The 14908-nt window shown below is 40.9% G+C and overlaps 2 protein-coding genes across 2 annotated transcripts; one reads left to right on the forward strand and one right to left on the reverse strand.

The window, feature by feature from the left end:
* The first annotated feature begins 849 nt into the window (after positions 1-849).
* Positions 850-7718, forward strand: nle1 (notchless homolog 1 (Drosophila)). Its single transcript, XM_008292489.1, has 13 exons — positions 850-896; positions 1520-1696; positions 2124-2344; positions 2481-2560; positions 2650-2726; positions 2816-2913; positions 3919-4111; positions 4229-4364; positions 4447-4493; positions 4585-4787; positions 6210-6369; positions 6458-6528; positions 6624-7718. The coding sequence occupies exons 2-13, from the start codon at positions 1559-1561 to the stop codon at positions 6634-6636; spliced, it is 1437 nt and encodes a 478-aa protein (XP_008290711.1). The 5' UTR covers positions 850-896; positions 1520-1558; the 3' UTR covers positions 6637-7718.
* Positions 7719-9836: 2118 nt separating this feature from the next.
* Positions 9837-13389, reverse strand: slc25a1a (solute carrier family 25 member 1a). Its single transcript, XM_008292490.1, has 9 exons — positions 13143-13389; positions 12630-12737; positions 12434-12533; positions 11855-11993; positions 11663-11747; positions 11425-11529; positions 11184-11299; positions 11026-11099; positions 9837-10266 (listed from the first exon to the last, which is right to left on the reverse strand). The coding sequence occupies exons 1-9, from the start codon at positions 13387-13389 to the stop codon at positions 10152-10154; spliced, it is 1089 nt and encodes a 362-aa protein (XP_008290712.1). The 3' UTR covers positions 9837-10151.
* Positions 13390-14908: the final 1519 nt, after the last annotated feature.

Consider the following 14908-nt stretch of genomic DNA (forward strand, 5'->3'; position numbering starts at 1 on the left):
AATACACCAAAAATCAAGAAAAAAATCTCAATCTCATCATCAAGCTCTGCAGAAGCCTGATAACGATTCTGATCATTTGAATCAGGTGTGTTGGAAGAGGGAAACATCTAAAACTTGCAGGATTGCGGCCCTCAAGGACCAGGATTCGACACCCCTGCTTGAAAAGCTTTCATCAATTGACTGTCAATAGTTTGCAACAGCGCCACCAGCCCATTGACTGTTTGATGTGGTTGAAAGTGGTACTGCAGGACGTGTCCCTTTAACTCCTTGCAGGTTTAATTCCACCTGAGAAGACATGGGATGAAAATATAACGCAACTGATGAAATGCTGTGAGAAAACCACTCAGGGGAACTACAGTGACATCTGTAACAAAAAAAAGAAAGAAAAAAAAAAAAGTAATTTAGGCTATAACAAACCCCACCAATTCGCATAAACCTGATTAAAGGAAATACTTGAAGGATGTATATGTCATGAGGATTTAAAACACACTGTTTCCTGAACCACCCTAAATGTGAAAATGATTGTAGATGAAACCAACTTTTATATTTACTTAAGAGGTGTTTGACACTGTTTTTTCTTTAAGCTCTAAACTGTATTCAAGTTGATTATTTTCAGAACTATTGAAATACATCTGGTTCTGCATCACAGCCAGATCTAAGAAAAACTCCAAATTATTATTATTATTATTATTATTATTACCAAGAGCTATTTTATCGAGTAGCGAACTTACAGAACATGTAATAATGGTGAAGATGCGTAAATTAATCTCCCATAATTCATTGCGTGAACCCGGTTACTGCCATGACAACTTCTGCTTCGAGGCTTATCTTTCCTTGAAAGGCTCTTCGGTGGTATATACACGTGGGGAGCTTTAGCACGTCGCTACCGGCTAAAGGTAAAATTTTAACACGTTTGTTTGTCAGTTCGGTGTCAGATAAAACTGGCCACAGTTGTGTGAACAAATGTCGGTTATCTTACTGAATGTAATCGGTGCTGAAAGGATTTTGATGCTCAAATTGCTGGCTAACAGCAGGCTAGCAGGGTTAGCATTGGTTCGGTTGGCATTGGCTTGCTAAAAGTATCCTACTAAATAGATCATTTCAGGTGGTATACTTTGCTACAAATCTTCATGATAACAGTTTTAAACATGGCTCTACCAAGTACTGCACCCTGTTCTCATATAAATTAATGTTACTGAGCTAAGGTGGTGGCTATTGTGTCTGCTAGTTTAGCTAGCAGCAATGTTGACTTTATGGAGTGACAGCAACTCGTAGTGAGCTACATTTATTTAAAAGAACTTACAGCAAATATTTCCAAAAATACAGCATTATTGTTTAGGTCTTAAGTGAAATTGCATCCGTGAGCCTCGACATTTAAACATGATGTAGCTTTTCAGTTTTACTGTCTTACATACTGTTTTGCAGCTGCCTTATTTGCTTTTACGATTTTTTAGAAATTAATTGTTTATAGTCTGTACTTAAGCAAGTGTAACACTATATTATCTGTGTCTGTGTGAAGATCTCTTATAGTTTGGTTTGGATCCAGACTAAATAAAGGATGACAAGTGAGGACGTGGAGCGGCTGCTGATCCAGTTTCAGGATGAGAATGGAGAGGTTCTGGGTTCACCTTTTGATGTGCCTCTAGACATTACTCCAGACAAACTACAGCTCGTCTGCAATGCACTGCTGCAGAAGGTAACCTGGCATTGTATAACATAAATAAATCATGACTTACTATATTAGTCTTCGCATGAGGCTTCTCAGTCGCATTTGTATATCCATGTGTGATAGTCACCTTTCTATAGTCTCACACATTCTGACTGAATATTGCAGTGGAGATGTCACGAGTAGCTTTAACACATTGCTCACTGTTTTTAGAGTAAATTTCACATGGTAAATCATCCATATTTAAATAACAATATTCAAGTAACCAAATGCTGATTCAATTATTCAATCTATAAGCACTTAAACATCCCTCCAGAAATGTATGATTTTCTCTTCAACCTCACAGACCAACCACTGGTTTCTGTTTTAACGTTTTGAAGACGTAGTCATTCAAGTTATGTAAATCAGAAATTTAAAGTTTAGTAAATGTCCTCATTTTTGCTCTCATTCACTGTAGGAGGAGCCACTGCCACTGGCATTTTTTGTACGTGGAGAGGCCGAGGTGGTGTCCAGTCTGGGGTCATGTGTTAAGGCTCTTGAGGTTGAGACTGAACAAGTTCTGCCCGTGGTGTACCAGCCTCAGGCTGTGTTCAGGGTTCGGGCTGTGGCCCGTTGTACCAGCACGCTACAGGGACACACAGAAGCTGTCATCTCCACTGCTTTCAGCCCCACTGGCAAGTGAGTAACTGTGATACGGAAGGAACAACTAACAACTTTTTGTTACCTTTTTTCAACAAACAACACATAGAGGGGCTGCTATTATAAATGATAATGTGAAAATTTAGACAGTTTCTGATTCACTTGCTTGTTTCAGATATCTGGCCAGCGGATCAGGTGATACCACAGTACGTTTTTGGGACTTGACAACTGAGACTCCACACCACACTGCAAGAGGTATAAAATGACTTCTTTAAGCTGGCATGATTTGCTCTTTGTGATTGACAGTTTTAGACACCGCTGACCTGTGTTCTGCTTCACTTAAGGACACACACACTGGGTACTGAGCATCGCCTGGTCGCCTGATGGCAAGAAGCTGGCCTCAGGGTGCAAGAACAGTCAGGTGTGCTTCAAACACACATGTCTATATATGTTGTAAAGATATATTCCATGAACATGAAGTATATATTTTTTGTTTTGCGTTTTCTGTAGATCTGTCTGTGGGATCCAGTGACAGGTACACAGATTGGGAAGACTTTGACCGGACATACAAAATGGATCACTTGGCTCTGCTGGGAACCTCTTCATCTGTGAGCACTCAGTTAATCACTTTCTCACTTCTGTAAACTGCTGTCTGTTATTCAGCTGCTGACCTATCATCCCAACCTGACGCATCATTTTACCTCTAAATCTGTAAAATTGTAGCACCTATAGGACCTTTCACTGAGGATGTTTTGTCATGTTACATTCGGAAAAATAGGAAATAATGAAAGGGCTGAATCAGCTGCTGTAGTTTCAGTGTACTCGTCTACTTTCACTCCTTTCTGGGACAACTGAACAAAAAGAAGTCACTGTTCATTTTATTAGCCAGTCAGAGCAGCCCGAACACAATTTCTTGCAGAACATCAAATAATACTTGAGCTACACAAACTACCAAAACTGTGCACTGAAATATTTTGATAAATAGTCAAAACAAAATTGTAACGTCTGAGTTCTGTTCCAGAAACGAGAAAGATCATTGAACAGCAAAACATCCAGCACTGTAATATAACCTTACTCAAAAAAAAAAAATTTTACCCATATCTTAGACAAATGTCACCATTTTCACAGTGAAGAGGTTTAAACAGAAATCCACAAGTGAGTCTAACAAACATGATTAGTTACAAGAATTACAGCTAAAAAACAATAACAAAAGACTTAAGAAGAAAGTGTTAACATGTGGAAATTACAAAGAGATAACGGCACTGCCATGCTGGCAAATGCTGCCAACAAATTCAACTTTATTTTATTGCTGAAATCCAAACTGTTTTTTCCAGTGCTGTACTAGATACAGTCGTCCTCAAATGTATTCATACCCTCACGTTAAAGAAGAAAAAAAACCAGCTGTCACTGAAACAAGTTGGAATTGACAAAAGTAATAGTAAAAAACAATTTAATGAAAATCATGACATTGCTTTTGAATTGTGGTTCAACAGAAAGGAGGAAAAAAAAAAAAAAGCAAACAAGCATGATGGGACCCGTAAACTAATATTTTGTTGTACAACCAAACATTCTGCTCTGATTGTTGTGCGTCTAATTTTCTCCTTTCCTTTCAGTAACCCAGAGTGTCGGCACCTGGCCAGCAGCTCTAAGGACGGCTCAATACGTATCTGGGACACTGTGTTGGGACGCTGTGAGAAGATCCTGACCGGACACACTCAGTCAGTCACCTGTGTGAAGTGGGGAGGAGATGGACTCCTCTACACTTCTTCCCAGGACAGGACAGTCAAAGTGTGGAGAGCAAAAGATGTAAGTTTGTGTGTGGCTGAGACACTATAATATTTATCACCACAGACTGATGGAGTTAAAAAAGAGGAAGGAGACATCTGTGCTTCCTAAAAGACAAATGTGTGTCTGTTGATGTAGGGGGTCCAGTGCAGGACTCTGCAGGGCCACGCCCACTGGGTGAACACTCTGGCTCTCAGCACAGACTATGTGTTGCGTACTGGAGCTTTTGAACCTGCAACTGCCACAATCAACCCCCAGGATCTCACTGGATCATGTAAGGCCTGCTAGTCTTATGAGATTTTGGTTTAGATGTTCTGAAGAGGATATGTAACAAGTGTTTTTTTTTTTTTCTCCAGTGGAAGAGCTGAAGGAGAAAGCCTTGCAGAGATATAATAAAGTCAGGGTAAGTGCTGCTTGTTGTAATGTGTAAAAGTCCATGTTTCCTTCTGCCACCTCCCTGTCTCAGTGCGCTTAGCCCTGTTTTAATGTTTCAGGGTTCTGCTCCGGAGCGCTTGGTGTCTGGCTCAGATGACTTCACCTTGTTCCTGTGGAATCCTGCAGAAGAAAAGAAGCCTCTAGCCAGGATGACCGGTCACAGTGCTCTGGTCAATGAAGTGCTCTTCTCCCCAGACACCAGGCTGCTTGCCTCTGCCTCATTCGACAAGTCCATTAAAATCTGGGATGGACGCACTGGAAAGTAAGAAAATCTCTCCACTAGTAAAACAAGGTTCAGGAGTTTGAGCTGATTTTGAGGCCAACATTAGCTACAGATATTAAAACTGAGAGTAAAACCTCCCCTCCAGGTCTTGCTGAAGAATTGACAATCTGTGTTGACTGTATCTTCCCAAACAATTTCTCATCCAGAGTCATTTGGCCTTCTGCTCTTGTGTTCTTTCGTCACTGCAAAGTATTATTAGCATTAAAGCAAGCTGTTGCTCCACAGTCTTCATTTTGTTTACATCTGCTTCCCCATGAGATCACATGAGCTGGCACACTGTTTTCTGATTGCTCCTTCTGCCATGATAATCTTAATAGTATCATGTTGTGTGTGGTTAATTTTAAATCTTGTAGTGTGCACGTGTCTAAGTTTAGAGAGACAAATATCTGTCAATTTCTCCTTGGCTGTGTGTGTGTGTGTGTGTGTGTGTGTGTGTGTGTGTGTGTGATGCAACCTGATTTGAAAATCTGTGAGGATTTAGCGAGGAACCCAGTAACACAGCTTATTTCTAACTTATGGACCATTTCATATGAAGTCAAATAAATCTTTAAAAGTTTCCACTTGACTGCCTCAGAATCAGCTACATTGGCCCTGTAACATTTCTACATTCACAGTATGAATATTGTTTCTAGTTACAGGTCCTTAAAGTACATAGACGTTTCTTTTTCCAACATTTTTTAACCCTCATAACTTGTAGTTAGTTCATTACTTACAAGTTATATTAGAGACAGAGGGGGAGTCATAACTGGAAGATGAACCTTAAATACAGGAGTATAGAATAAATATAGGTTAAAAACTAGACCATATAGCATAACTTGTTTTGACCAACCACATATTGCATATAGTGATATGACTAAAAATGCAGTTTTCTCCTGTGGGTTATCAGAGAACAGACAACACAACCAGGGTACGAATGTTTGTCTCAGTTACTCTGTCACAGACATTAAATTGGTGCAGTTTTGCTATTGAAGCTATTATATATTCCATAATATTGATGCTTAAAGGTGGTTATAGAAAACATTTTGCTGAACAAAAATGAGACTTTGACTTCAGAATCATCTGGAGTGGATGTAAAGTGTTTTATTTATTTATTTATTTATTTCTGGGAACTTTATGTGGCAATTTCTTGTAGTTTAGAATTTAGTGCTGGCCTATAAATATTCATAGTATGAACATAAAATTTTGCATGGCCACAATAAATATAGTAACATTATTGTTGCAAAAATCTGCTCATTCTGAGAAGTCTGATTGGAGACACTGATTTGTGGAATAACCCTGACAAAAGCTCACAACTGGATCTGCATGTTATTCTGCTCTTGTCCAGGTGATGGTGCTGTGAGCCTAAGATGTGTAGCTTCACTGTGTAATAATGTCTTGACTTGCTTGTGTGCTTGCGTACAGGTACTTGATGTCCCTGCGTGGCCATGTGGGGTCTGTGTATCAAGTGGCATGGTCAGCAGATAGCAGACTCCTTGTCAGTGGCAGCAGTGACAGCACTCTAAAAGTGTGGGACGTTAAGACTGGGAAGCTCAACATGGACCTACCTGGCCATGCTGATGAGGTGCAGGAAGGAATGGTGTCATTGAACTCATACTTTCTTGATAGCGGGTGTTGTTTTTCCTGAATCGCCTTGTTTCTTATCTGTGTAGGTTTATGCTGTGGACTGGAGTCCTGATGGACAGAGAGTGGCCAGTGGCGGCAAAGACAAATGTCTCAGAATGTGAGAGTGAGGCCAGAGAGCCATCATCTAACTTTTCAGAATGGTTAAACACCAGTGTTTCCTCACACCTAAACCTTGTGTGTCTATATTTCCAGATGGAGAAGATAGTCACATGTCAGCTGTCTGTCCTGACGTTGGTGGAGGATTTGACACCTTCTGCTCTCAAGAAGCCTGACAGCTGGAGCAAAGGGTGACTAGACTGCATCTGCTCACCCATTTGTCTGTCAACAATAGCATTGTGCTCGAGGAAGTCGAGTCATGATGCAACTTCCCTCTCTTGCTTTTATTCCCATGTGGGAATATTAACAATATGTGAAACTGTTCAGCTGAATGGGACATTTAAAATGGGAAACATCCATCCATTGAGATTATTGCAGGTAGAGGTTGTACTATAATATGTATTTCAGTATTGTTATCTCACTGAAACGGATGGCCTTACATGTATACCAGGGGCTGTGACGTGCTTGTGTTGCAATGCGTATAGGCACAAAAGACTAACAAGGTTATGTATTTTATCTAAATGGAACCTAAGCAGTGTTTATAGGTGTCTGCTCTGCAATGAATTGAAAGAAATCAAAGGAGAGGCATTTATTTAATCATGAATTGACAGATCTGACTCAGCCAGAGCATTAAGAAAATCTCTGCATCATCTTCGTCCCTTTGTTCACCTTGAGCCTATTAGATGAACTATATACTGTAGGTGACAGGTGGACCAGTAAGGCAACAGGTGGGAGTGCTAATACCTTCCTCTGTGATGTTAATGCCGACGGTGCTCGTCCCACTCCTTCAGCCTTTAATCTCTTCTGTCCTGCGATCAGCAAAGCCTCAACCTGCTGATTTTTCTGCGTCTGTAGTGACGCCAAGTGTCACCGCTACTTAGCCACATCCCATTGTGAAAAAGCCCATTCATTATTGCAGATGCCACACTTGACCACTATCGTATTAGTCAGCTTTAAATTAAGGGATAATTCATGGTTTAAGTGGTGGTGTGCTCTAAAAATGTTGGAGGCCAGCAGGTAAAAAAAAGAAAAAAATTACTTTAACCAGAAGTTTTTAGAACTCTTGAGTTATTGCTCTGTATTTACTCCACCTCTAACCAACATGTTTGTGTCAAAAAGTCAAAACCTAAAATATGTTACAGCAATTTTTGCTGTTTTGTCACTGTACAAATAAATATTTTTAAATTTGAACTTTTTTTTAATACATGATTGAGAGCAATACTTTTGTTTCCATTTGCACGTGCCACATGTAAGACTGTTTCGAGACACTTTGTCCATTGAGGTCATGTTAAAAAGCAGTCCTTTGTGTGCGACTGGATGCTTGCTGGAGCTACAGTTTGCTCAAATCCATCCACTCTACAGCTAAAATACAGTAAGCTGTCAGATGCAGCCACAATGAAAATGTTGGAATATATTGCCATTGAGTTCCCTAATGCAGGAAATGAAATGCACTCCCTGCTTGGCACAAAGAAATTTTTTTCCCACCAGTTTATTTCTATAAATCTGATGTCTCAGCAGAGAATGACACAATGAGGTTTAATTATCACAAGTTTATTAGTATTTGATCATGTAAATCGTACTCGTAGAGCTGATGTTTTTCAACAATATTTTCTCTGATGTCATACGGACACATTTTGGTTTTTCAACAACACAAAAGTTACCTTCGATCTGCCCAACAGGATCCTCTGTAATGTGAATGATCACACAAAAAAAAAGTCTGATAGGAGACACACATTGCTGTTGGCCTGTTTTATGAAAAGCAGCAAAGCATAAACACACAAAGAATCAGTCAGTAAAAATGTGCTTCGTTAAAACAAAATGATTAAACAATATTGCGTTGCTCTTGGTTTAAAAGTGTAGCTAATAAAGATTTCCTGCTATCAGGGATATTACATTAGAGGTTATACTAAAGTAGTTTGGCATAGAGGACTGAAAGGCTTCTGTGCAAGGCTGTGTGGTGCCACTAGGTCAGTCAAAGGTTAAAGCCTTTCTTCAAGACTAGTCACCTGTCATGATGTTGAGGCTCTGAAATATCTAGCTGTAGTTTAATATACAGTACTGTGAAAAGTTTTAGGCACTCTATTAGTTGATTCTTATGCGTTACACAAAAGAACAAAAGTCCTGCAACGGATTACTGGCGTTCACCCCCTTATACTGTAAACATCCTTGCTTTTAGTGCCTAAAACCTACAGTACTGTATATGAACGTAATTAGAAGAGCAAATGATGTGTTATCAGCTACAAAAAAGCTCATGAAGCAGGTTAGCTTGAGGTAAACAAAGAATAATAAAGTGACATATCTTATTACAGGACAGTCTGTTTGATGACTGAACCAGTAAACAGAAGAAAAACCAAGGGTATTAACGTAATATGGCTTACACACAGGGACTTCTTTCCATGTTGTTATTTCTAACGGAGTAGAAGTGAATTCACTTTTATTTCGTGGGCTGCACACCAACACCTGGTTGAAAATGGTAAGTGTCAGCCATACTGAAGGACTAAAGGATGCAGTACTGGTCATGTTTCCACAAATGAAGCCGTCACTTGCAGCAGCAACCACCCACTGAATACCTCTGTTACTTGTATGATTTCCCAGAATAGCAACATACCACAAACTTCCATTAATAAACTTGAGTCAGATCTCCCACTATATTAAGACTGTATGTGAAAATTGTGCTACATATGGATTTGTTTCTGACAGTATGTGTATCAGATTAACAATCTCCTGCAGAGGACTCGGGACCAGTTTGCGTCACCTCGGCGAAGCCGCGAGAAACCGTCGGATGCCACGTCAACATTCATGCAGCAATACACGGTTGTCAGCGGCGGCCATAAAATGCACAATGAACAGCATCTACAGTTCATCACCAAGACACAGCAAAAGGAAATACTGTGAATGTTTTAGTGTGATGATACCACAAGCACAGCCAGGTAAGCAATTACAACACTAAGACGTGTTGAAGTACTGCACAGACATTTTAAAGTACTGCAAAAAGCTTGTATGCGTCTAATCTGATTTCTTGTTTTTTGCTCACTATAGTAAGTACTCAAGTGAATCAAAAGACACATTTATGGTTTTGGTACAAAGTGTTCACTCTACAACATGTACGGTAACAACAGTCATAGAAAGCTAAAACATACGTAATATCCCTTTTTTTCCAACCTATTGTTCCCTTTCTAATCTGAATATCTAAATGTTTCTTGAAATGAAGCTCAGGGGACTGAGCCTTCAAGTTTGGTCAGGTGCAGAGTAACACAACATTTCATTTGACTTTGTGTTTCCTTATCTTTCTAGAAAAAAAAAAGCCCTCTTTCCCCTCCAAATCCGACCACTAAAGTGGAAGACGAGAAATGATAGAGCTTTTTTTTTTTTTTTAACTAGCAGCTGTCACTTTCTTTCTTTCTTTCTTTTTTTTTCTTTTTTTTTTTTTAATTGCTGTGTTTGGAGTAAGTCCGGCAAATCCAATTTTTTATGCAACTGTGTGGACACTGGTCAATATGGAGACGTGTCCTCTGCTCAGAGCAATGCAGAGCCAGTATGAACTAGAATAGAGGTGTTCGGTTGTGCGTAGCATGAGGCACTGGTCTGTGCTTCCCCCTGGACCTCTGTCACCGTCAGGACGGTCTACTGGGTCTTCCACACATTGTTGAGGAGTTTTACCACCTCCTCGTAGAGGACAAAGACTATGGCCACGTCCATGCACACGCGACCGAGCCTGGGAACTGTTCCTTTGTAGAACCTGCAGGAAGAACAGAATGAGATGGGTCAGATGTAGGGATCGACTGATACGGGGTTGTTGGTTTTTTTTTGTGGAGCCGATACTGGTGCCAATTATTCGTGATCAAGAAAGCCCTATATTTGGAACCGATGCACATAAATGTAATGTTTTAACAGCATGTCATAGCAGGGAAACAGATCATTAATAACTAGGCTTCTTTTGATTAATAGGATGACTATAACTGAATATATAAAACAGAAACAGGACTTATTAAATTAGGATTTTCTTCTCTGTTTATGTGGAATTGACTGAGATTGACTAGTTTGTCTACTGCAGTTACGTCTGCTATTCTCTATTTTCTTCCTTGTTCGCTGTTCTACTTTTTTTTTTTTTCATCTTGAGTTATTATTACTGTTTTCCAGACTCTGTTTCAGGGTATTTTGTGGCTGCCTTCTAACTTAGCCACCAGTGAAGCCTTAGTCACTGTAAGTGTAGCTGTTTTTCTGGTTTGTGGGGACGACTTGTGTTGCTTGCTCAGTTTTTGCTCTCTGCTCGACATTTCTGAGACCACAGACTGACAACAGACAGAGTGAGGCGGCTGAGTCAGACCTGAAGTAGCGCATTTAACTCATCAATAAAAAATACTGACACCAATAATCTGGAAAATGCCAAATATCGACCACGATAATCGACCAGGCCGGTAACAGGTCTATCCCTCGTTAGATGATTTGTCTACAAGAGAGGAAACCCTAAAGCAGGAGCAGGATGTGGGTCACTTACGCTTGTGGTCCTTCATGCTTCAAAATCTTGAAGGCACAATCCACTGTGTTTTTGTAGCGATGGGCCTCCAAACCCTATACAAAAAGCCTTCTTTTAGCGTCTTACAGAAGACAAACCCAGGCGACAGCAGTAAAATCATCAGAGGGTGCGGTTCCTACCTGCATCCTGGTCTTAACAACATCCAGAGGTGTGTTTCCAAAAACACTGGCTGCTCCTGCTGTTGCTCCGAACATCGCCGTGACGATTGGGTGCATTTCTTGTCTGGGGTCGTCGCCTTAGAGACCGCATCGGATGGTTTCACGAAAAAAAAATGAAGAAAGAAATAGGAGGAAAACCCATTAATCATCAGGACAGAAAAAGGTCAACAAATTTATTTTGTTGTTTGGTAGCTTTTCTCACCTTTGTACCAATTGCGAAGCGCATTCATCACATAAAATCTAATGGCCTGGTTGGTTCCTTGTTTCAGTACAGTCGCTGTCAGACCTTGATATGTCCCTCTCACACCTAAACAAGGTAAACAGTCGATTATTTAAGGAACAACACACATGCACATAGATAGTTAGACTATAGACAGGGTTTAAAACCCTTGCTTGACAACAAAAAATGTAACAAAAGTCTTTCCATCCCCGTCTCTTACCCTGTTCTCTGACAATCTCACAGACTCCGTGAAAGAAGCCTCTGTAGCGAGGTCGGAGGGAACACTGGTCGTGGATCATCTTCACCTGCAGGATGCATGTAGATCCATTTTGTTAAGCCCCTTTTTTCCTGATCAATGTTGATTCAACAGACTTAAAAGGACAAATGTGATACAGCATCCGTCTCCACCAACCTTGAGCGTCTCCATGGGGCAGACAACCAAAATGGCCTCTGCTATCCCCGCTCCCAAACCACACACGAGGCTCCGCGTGTTGTCTAGCCGACCTGTGGCGTCTCGCATCGGGTTGCTGAGCATCTCAAACGTGCCAAACCTGTAAGAAAGGTGGATAAATTCAAGAGTTGAAGGGGTCGTAATAAACCATTCAAAGTTTCTTAAACGTGAGAATTTGCTGCTTTTGTTTTAGAATACTTTACAATTTGAAATTATTATATTTTGCAGCCTCAGACACTAGGTTGGAGTTATCTTATTATTATTATTATTATTATTATTATTACTAATGTTATGTTGGTGTTCTGTTATTGCTAGTACAACAATTTCCCTGAGGTACCCTACCAAAGGGATCAATAAAGTTCTATCTAGTCTAATCTAATCCAATCTTACACTGACATTACATTAACATACTCAACATCAGTCAGCTGTTTTTACCAATTACAAGTCAACACTGCAGATCTGTGATGCTGTAATGTGCAAACGCTTTCCTGTTGCATTACATTTAATCTGTGTGTATCAATGTAATGTGTGCATCTTCACCTGACTGCAGATTTGGGTATTGATCCATAGAGCAGGGAGCTGAGACCTCGATACAGCCCTCTGAGCCCGTGATCCTGCACTGTCAGCTTCACACAGTCACCTACAGCGAACATCTAGAGGTGAGCAAACCAGCGGAAGACTAGCACACAAACCTACAATCACCTCCCACCCTGTCATGCATGTCCCAGTGACCTACCGATCCCTCTGTAGCGCGGTGGGTTCGCTCTCTCATCCAGCTGAAGCTGGGTCTTCACGTACTCTGTGGGGAAGGTGATACAGATCTCTATTCCTCCTGCAATACCACCTGGGTGAGGGGGGAAAGAGGAGAGGAGATGCTGCTGTCAGGATTTGTTGACTCATTGTGCAGAACTGGAACTTGCCATTGTTGTCATTTAAAAAAAAAAAAAAAATGTAGATTTGTGGTGATGATGATGATGCAGCAAAGAGCTTTCAGCATCTTCGTGTATATTTGGAGGATTTGAATGAGAGTGTAGTAATGAATAAGCACAGAAAAGGCTCAATGTAGCTACATCCTGCATTCTGCTGGAGCGTCACTGCTGGCTGACTGACCCAGTTCTGCATGGATAGCCTTAATGGGCGACAGATTGAGATTAAAGCTGTGCTGTGTGTGTGTGTGTGTGTAGCGATGAGCGACAATGAGGCGAGAATCTATGGTGGTATGGTATCTACGGTGCGCTACAAAATCAACCTGCAAGGATGGCCTTTCCAGGATGCGTGATTTTCCTCCCTCGGATCGCTGCAGCTGCCAGGTTCCTCCGCGCTGAGTACGAGCGCTGGTGCGCCGGCAGAGAGCCCAGCCCCGCCGCGGCTGCAGCGGCGGACAGACGCTGCGATGGAGGCTGGTGATGGGGAGCCGAACTCGGGCATCCTCTCCGGGATCCGCAGCTCTCGCAGGGCCCCTCACACACCGAGAACGGCTTCAGCAGCGAGGACATCTTCCACAAATGTCGGTGGCGACGTTTCGCACAATGTCAGACAGACAACAACAACACGGGGAGGCGCACCAATGTGGCGGCACAGGGAGCATCAATATTCAAATAGCGGTCAGGTGATGGGGCAGGCCATTGGCTCACCATGCTGCCCAAAGCTCTAATTCAACCACGTGACATTACATGACTTCGTGTCCACCAATAACGTGAAAGATGCTGCTTTATTGATGTGTCGAGGCAAATTGGTGGTCTCACCGTTTGCTCGTGTTGTAATACCCCGTTATTACCTCATACACTAGTTTATATGATGTACACCATGTAAAAATGGTCAACAGTCAGTTTAAAAAATAAGGCTGAATATGACACATTATCAGCCCCAATACAAAAGTATAAATTAAGAGCTGGTAACTCGTGTATATGAATTAAAATAATGTCAAAACATGTGCATAGTAATAGTGTCAAGGGACATTGTGCCATAGTGGTTTGACAGCATGGGTTTGCTAGATTAAATGGAATTAACCAGACATTAAGTATAGACAAGTATGCAGAGATATGCAATTTGGGTGTACAAGTATGTTATAACTGGGGTTGTGACATTGGCACAAATAAATAGTTTCATAGCCACAGAATGTTGCAAGAATAATTGAAGAAATCCAGTCATTAAAACCACTTAACCCTCTTTATAGTAATCATGTGCCGTCCAGTCAATAGTTTGTAATATTGCCACTGCCTCGAAATCCCTGTTCCTTTAAATAGTGCTCTCGCCATGCCAGAGCACATGCACACACGCACGGCCTCCCCTGATCACCCTTTACAATGAATCTAGGTCAGTGTCTCCATACACACCCACAATCCACCCCACTCCTCTGAGAATAGCATGATAGAGAGAGAGATGGGCAGTCAGTCCCCAGCTAACAGGACCAGTTGCTGTTCATTGGTTGTTGATAAACCAAACAATAGATGAATTGTATGGTTCATTTTTTTAATTATGGTCCGAGCACCCAAAAGGGTGCGAAGACCCTATTGGAATTGCTAGGGTGTTTTTAAAAAAAAAATTATTCATATCAATGAAACGCGTTTTTGAGGTACTAAACGAACTCGCACACGCACAAAACTCTATCTCGGAAGATATATATATTTATATTTCTGGACATCTTCCATATATTTCTGTTGAACCACAATTCAAAAGCAATGTCATGATTTTCATTCAATTTTTATTTATTATTGCTTTTGTCAGTTTCTGCTTATTTCAGTGACAGCTGTTTTTTTTCCTTCTTTAATGGGAGAGTATGAATACATTTGAGGACGACTGTATTACCTGAAACTCTGTCTTTTATTGATGTTTATAATCAGTTCTGTTCATAGAGTTTCCTCTACCTCTGCTGGCCCCTGCTGGTGCTTTGGTTTATTACATGGCACCGCTTAAAGAAGTTATCACCATAAAGATAACTTGTCTTGCTGGTTTGTTTTTTTAGGGTAGAAGTCCATCCATCCATTTATTATCTATACACCGCTTAATCCTCAC

Source organism: Stegastes partitus, unplaced genomic scaffold (assembly GCF_000690725.1).
Source record: "Stegastes partitus isolate 25-593 unplaced genomic scaffold, Stegastes_partitus-1.0.2 Scaffold814, whole genome shotgun sequence".
Lineage (NCBI taxonomy): Eukaryota > Metazoa > Chordata > Actinopteri > Pomacentridae > Stegastes > Stegastes partitus.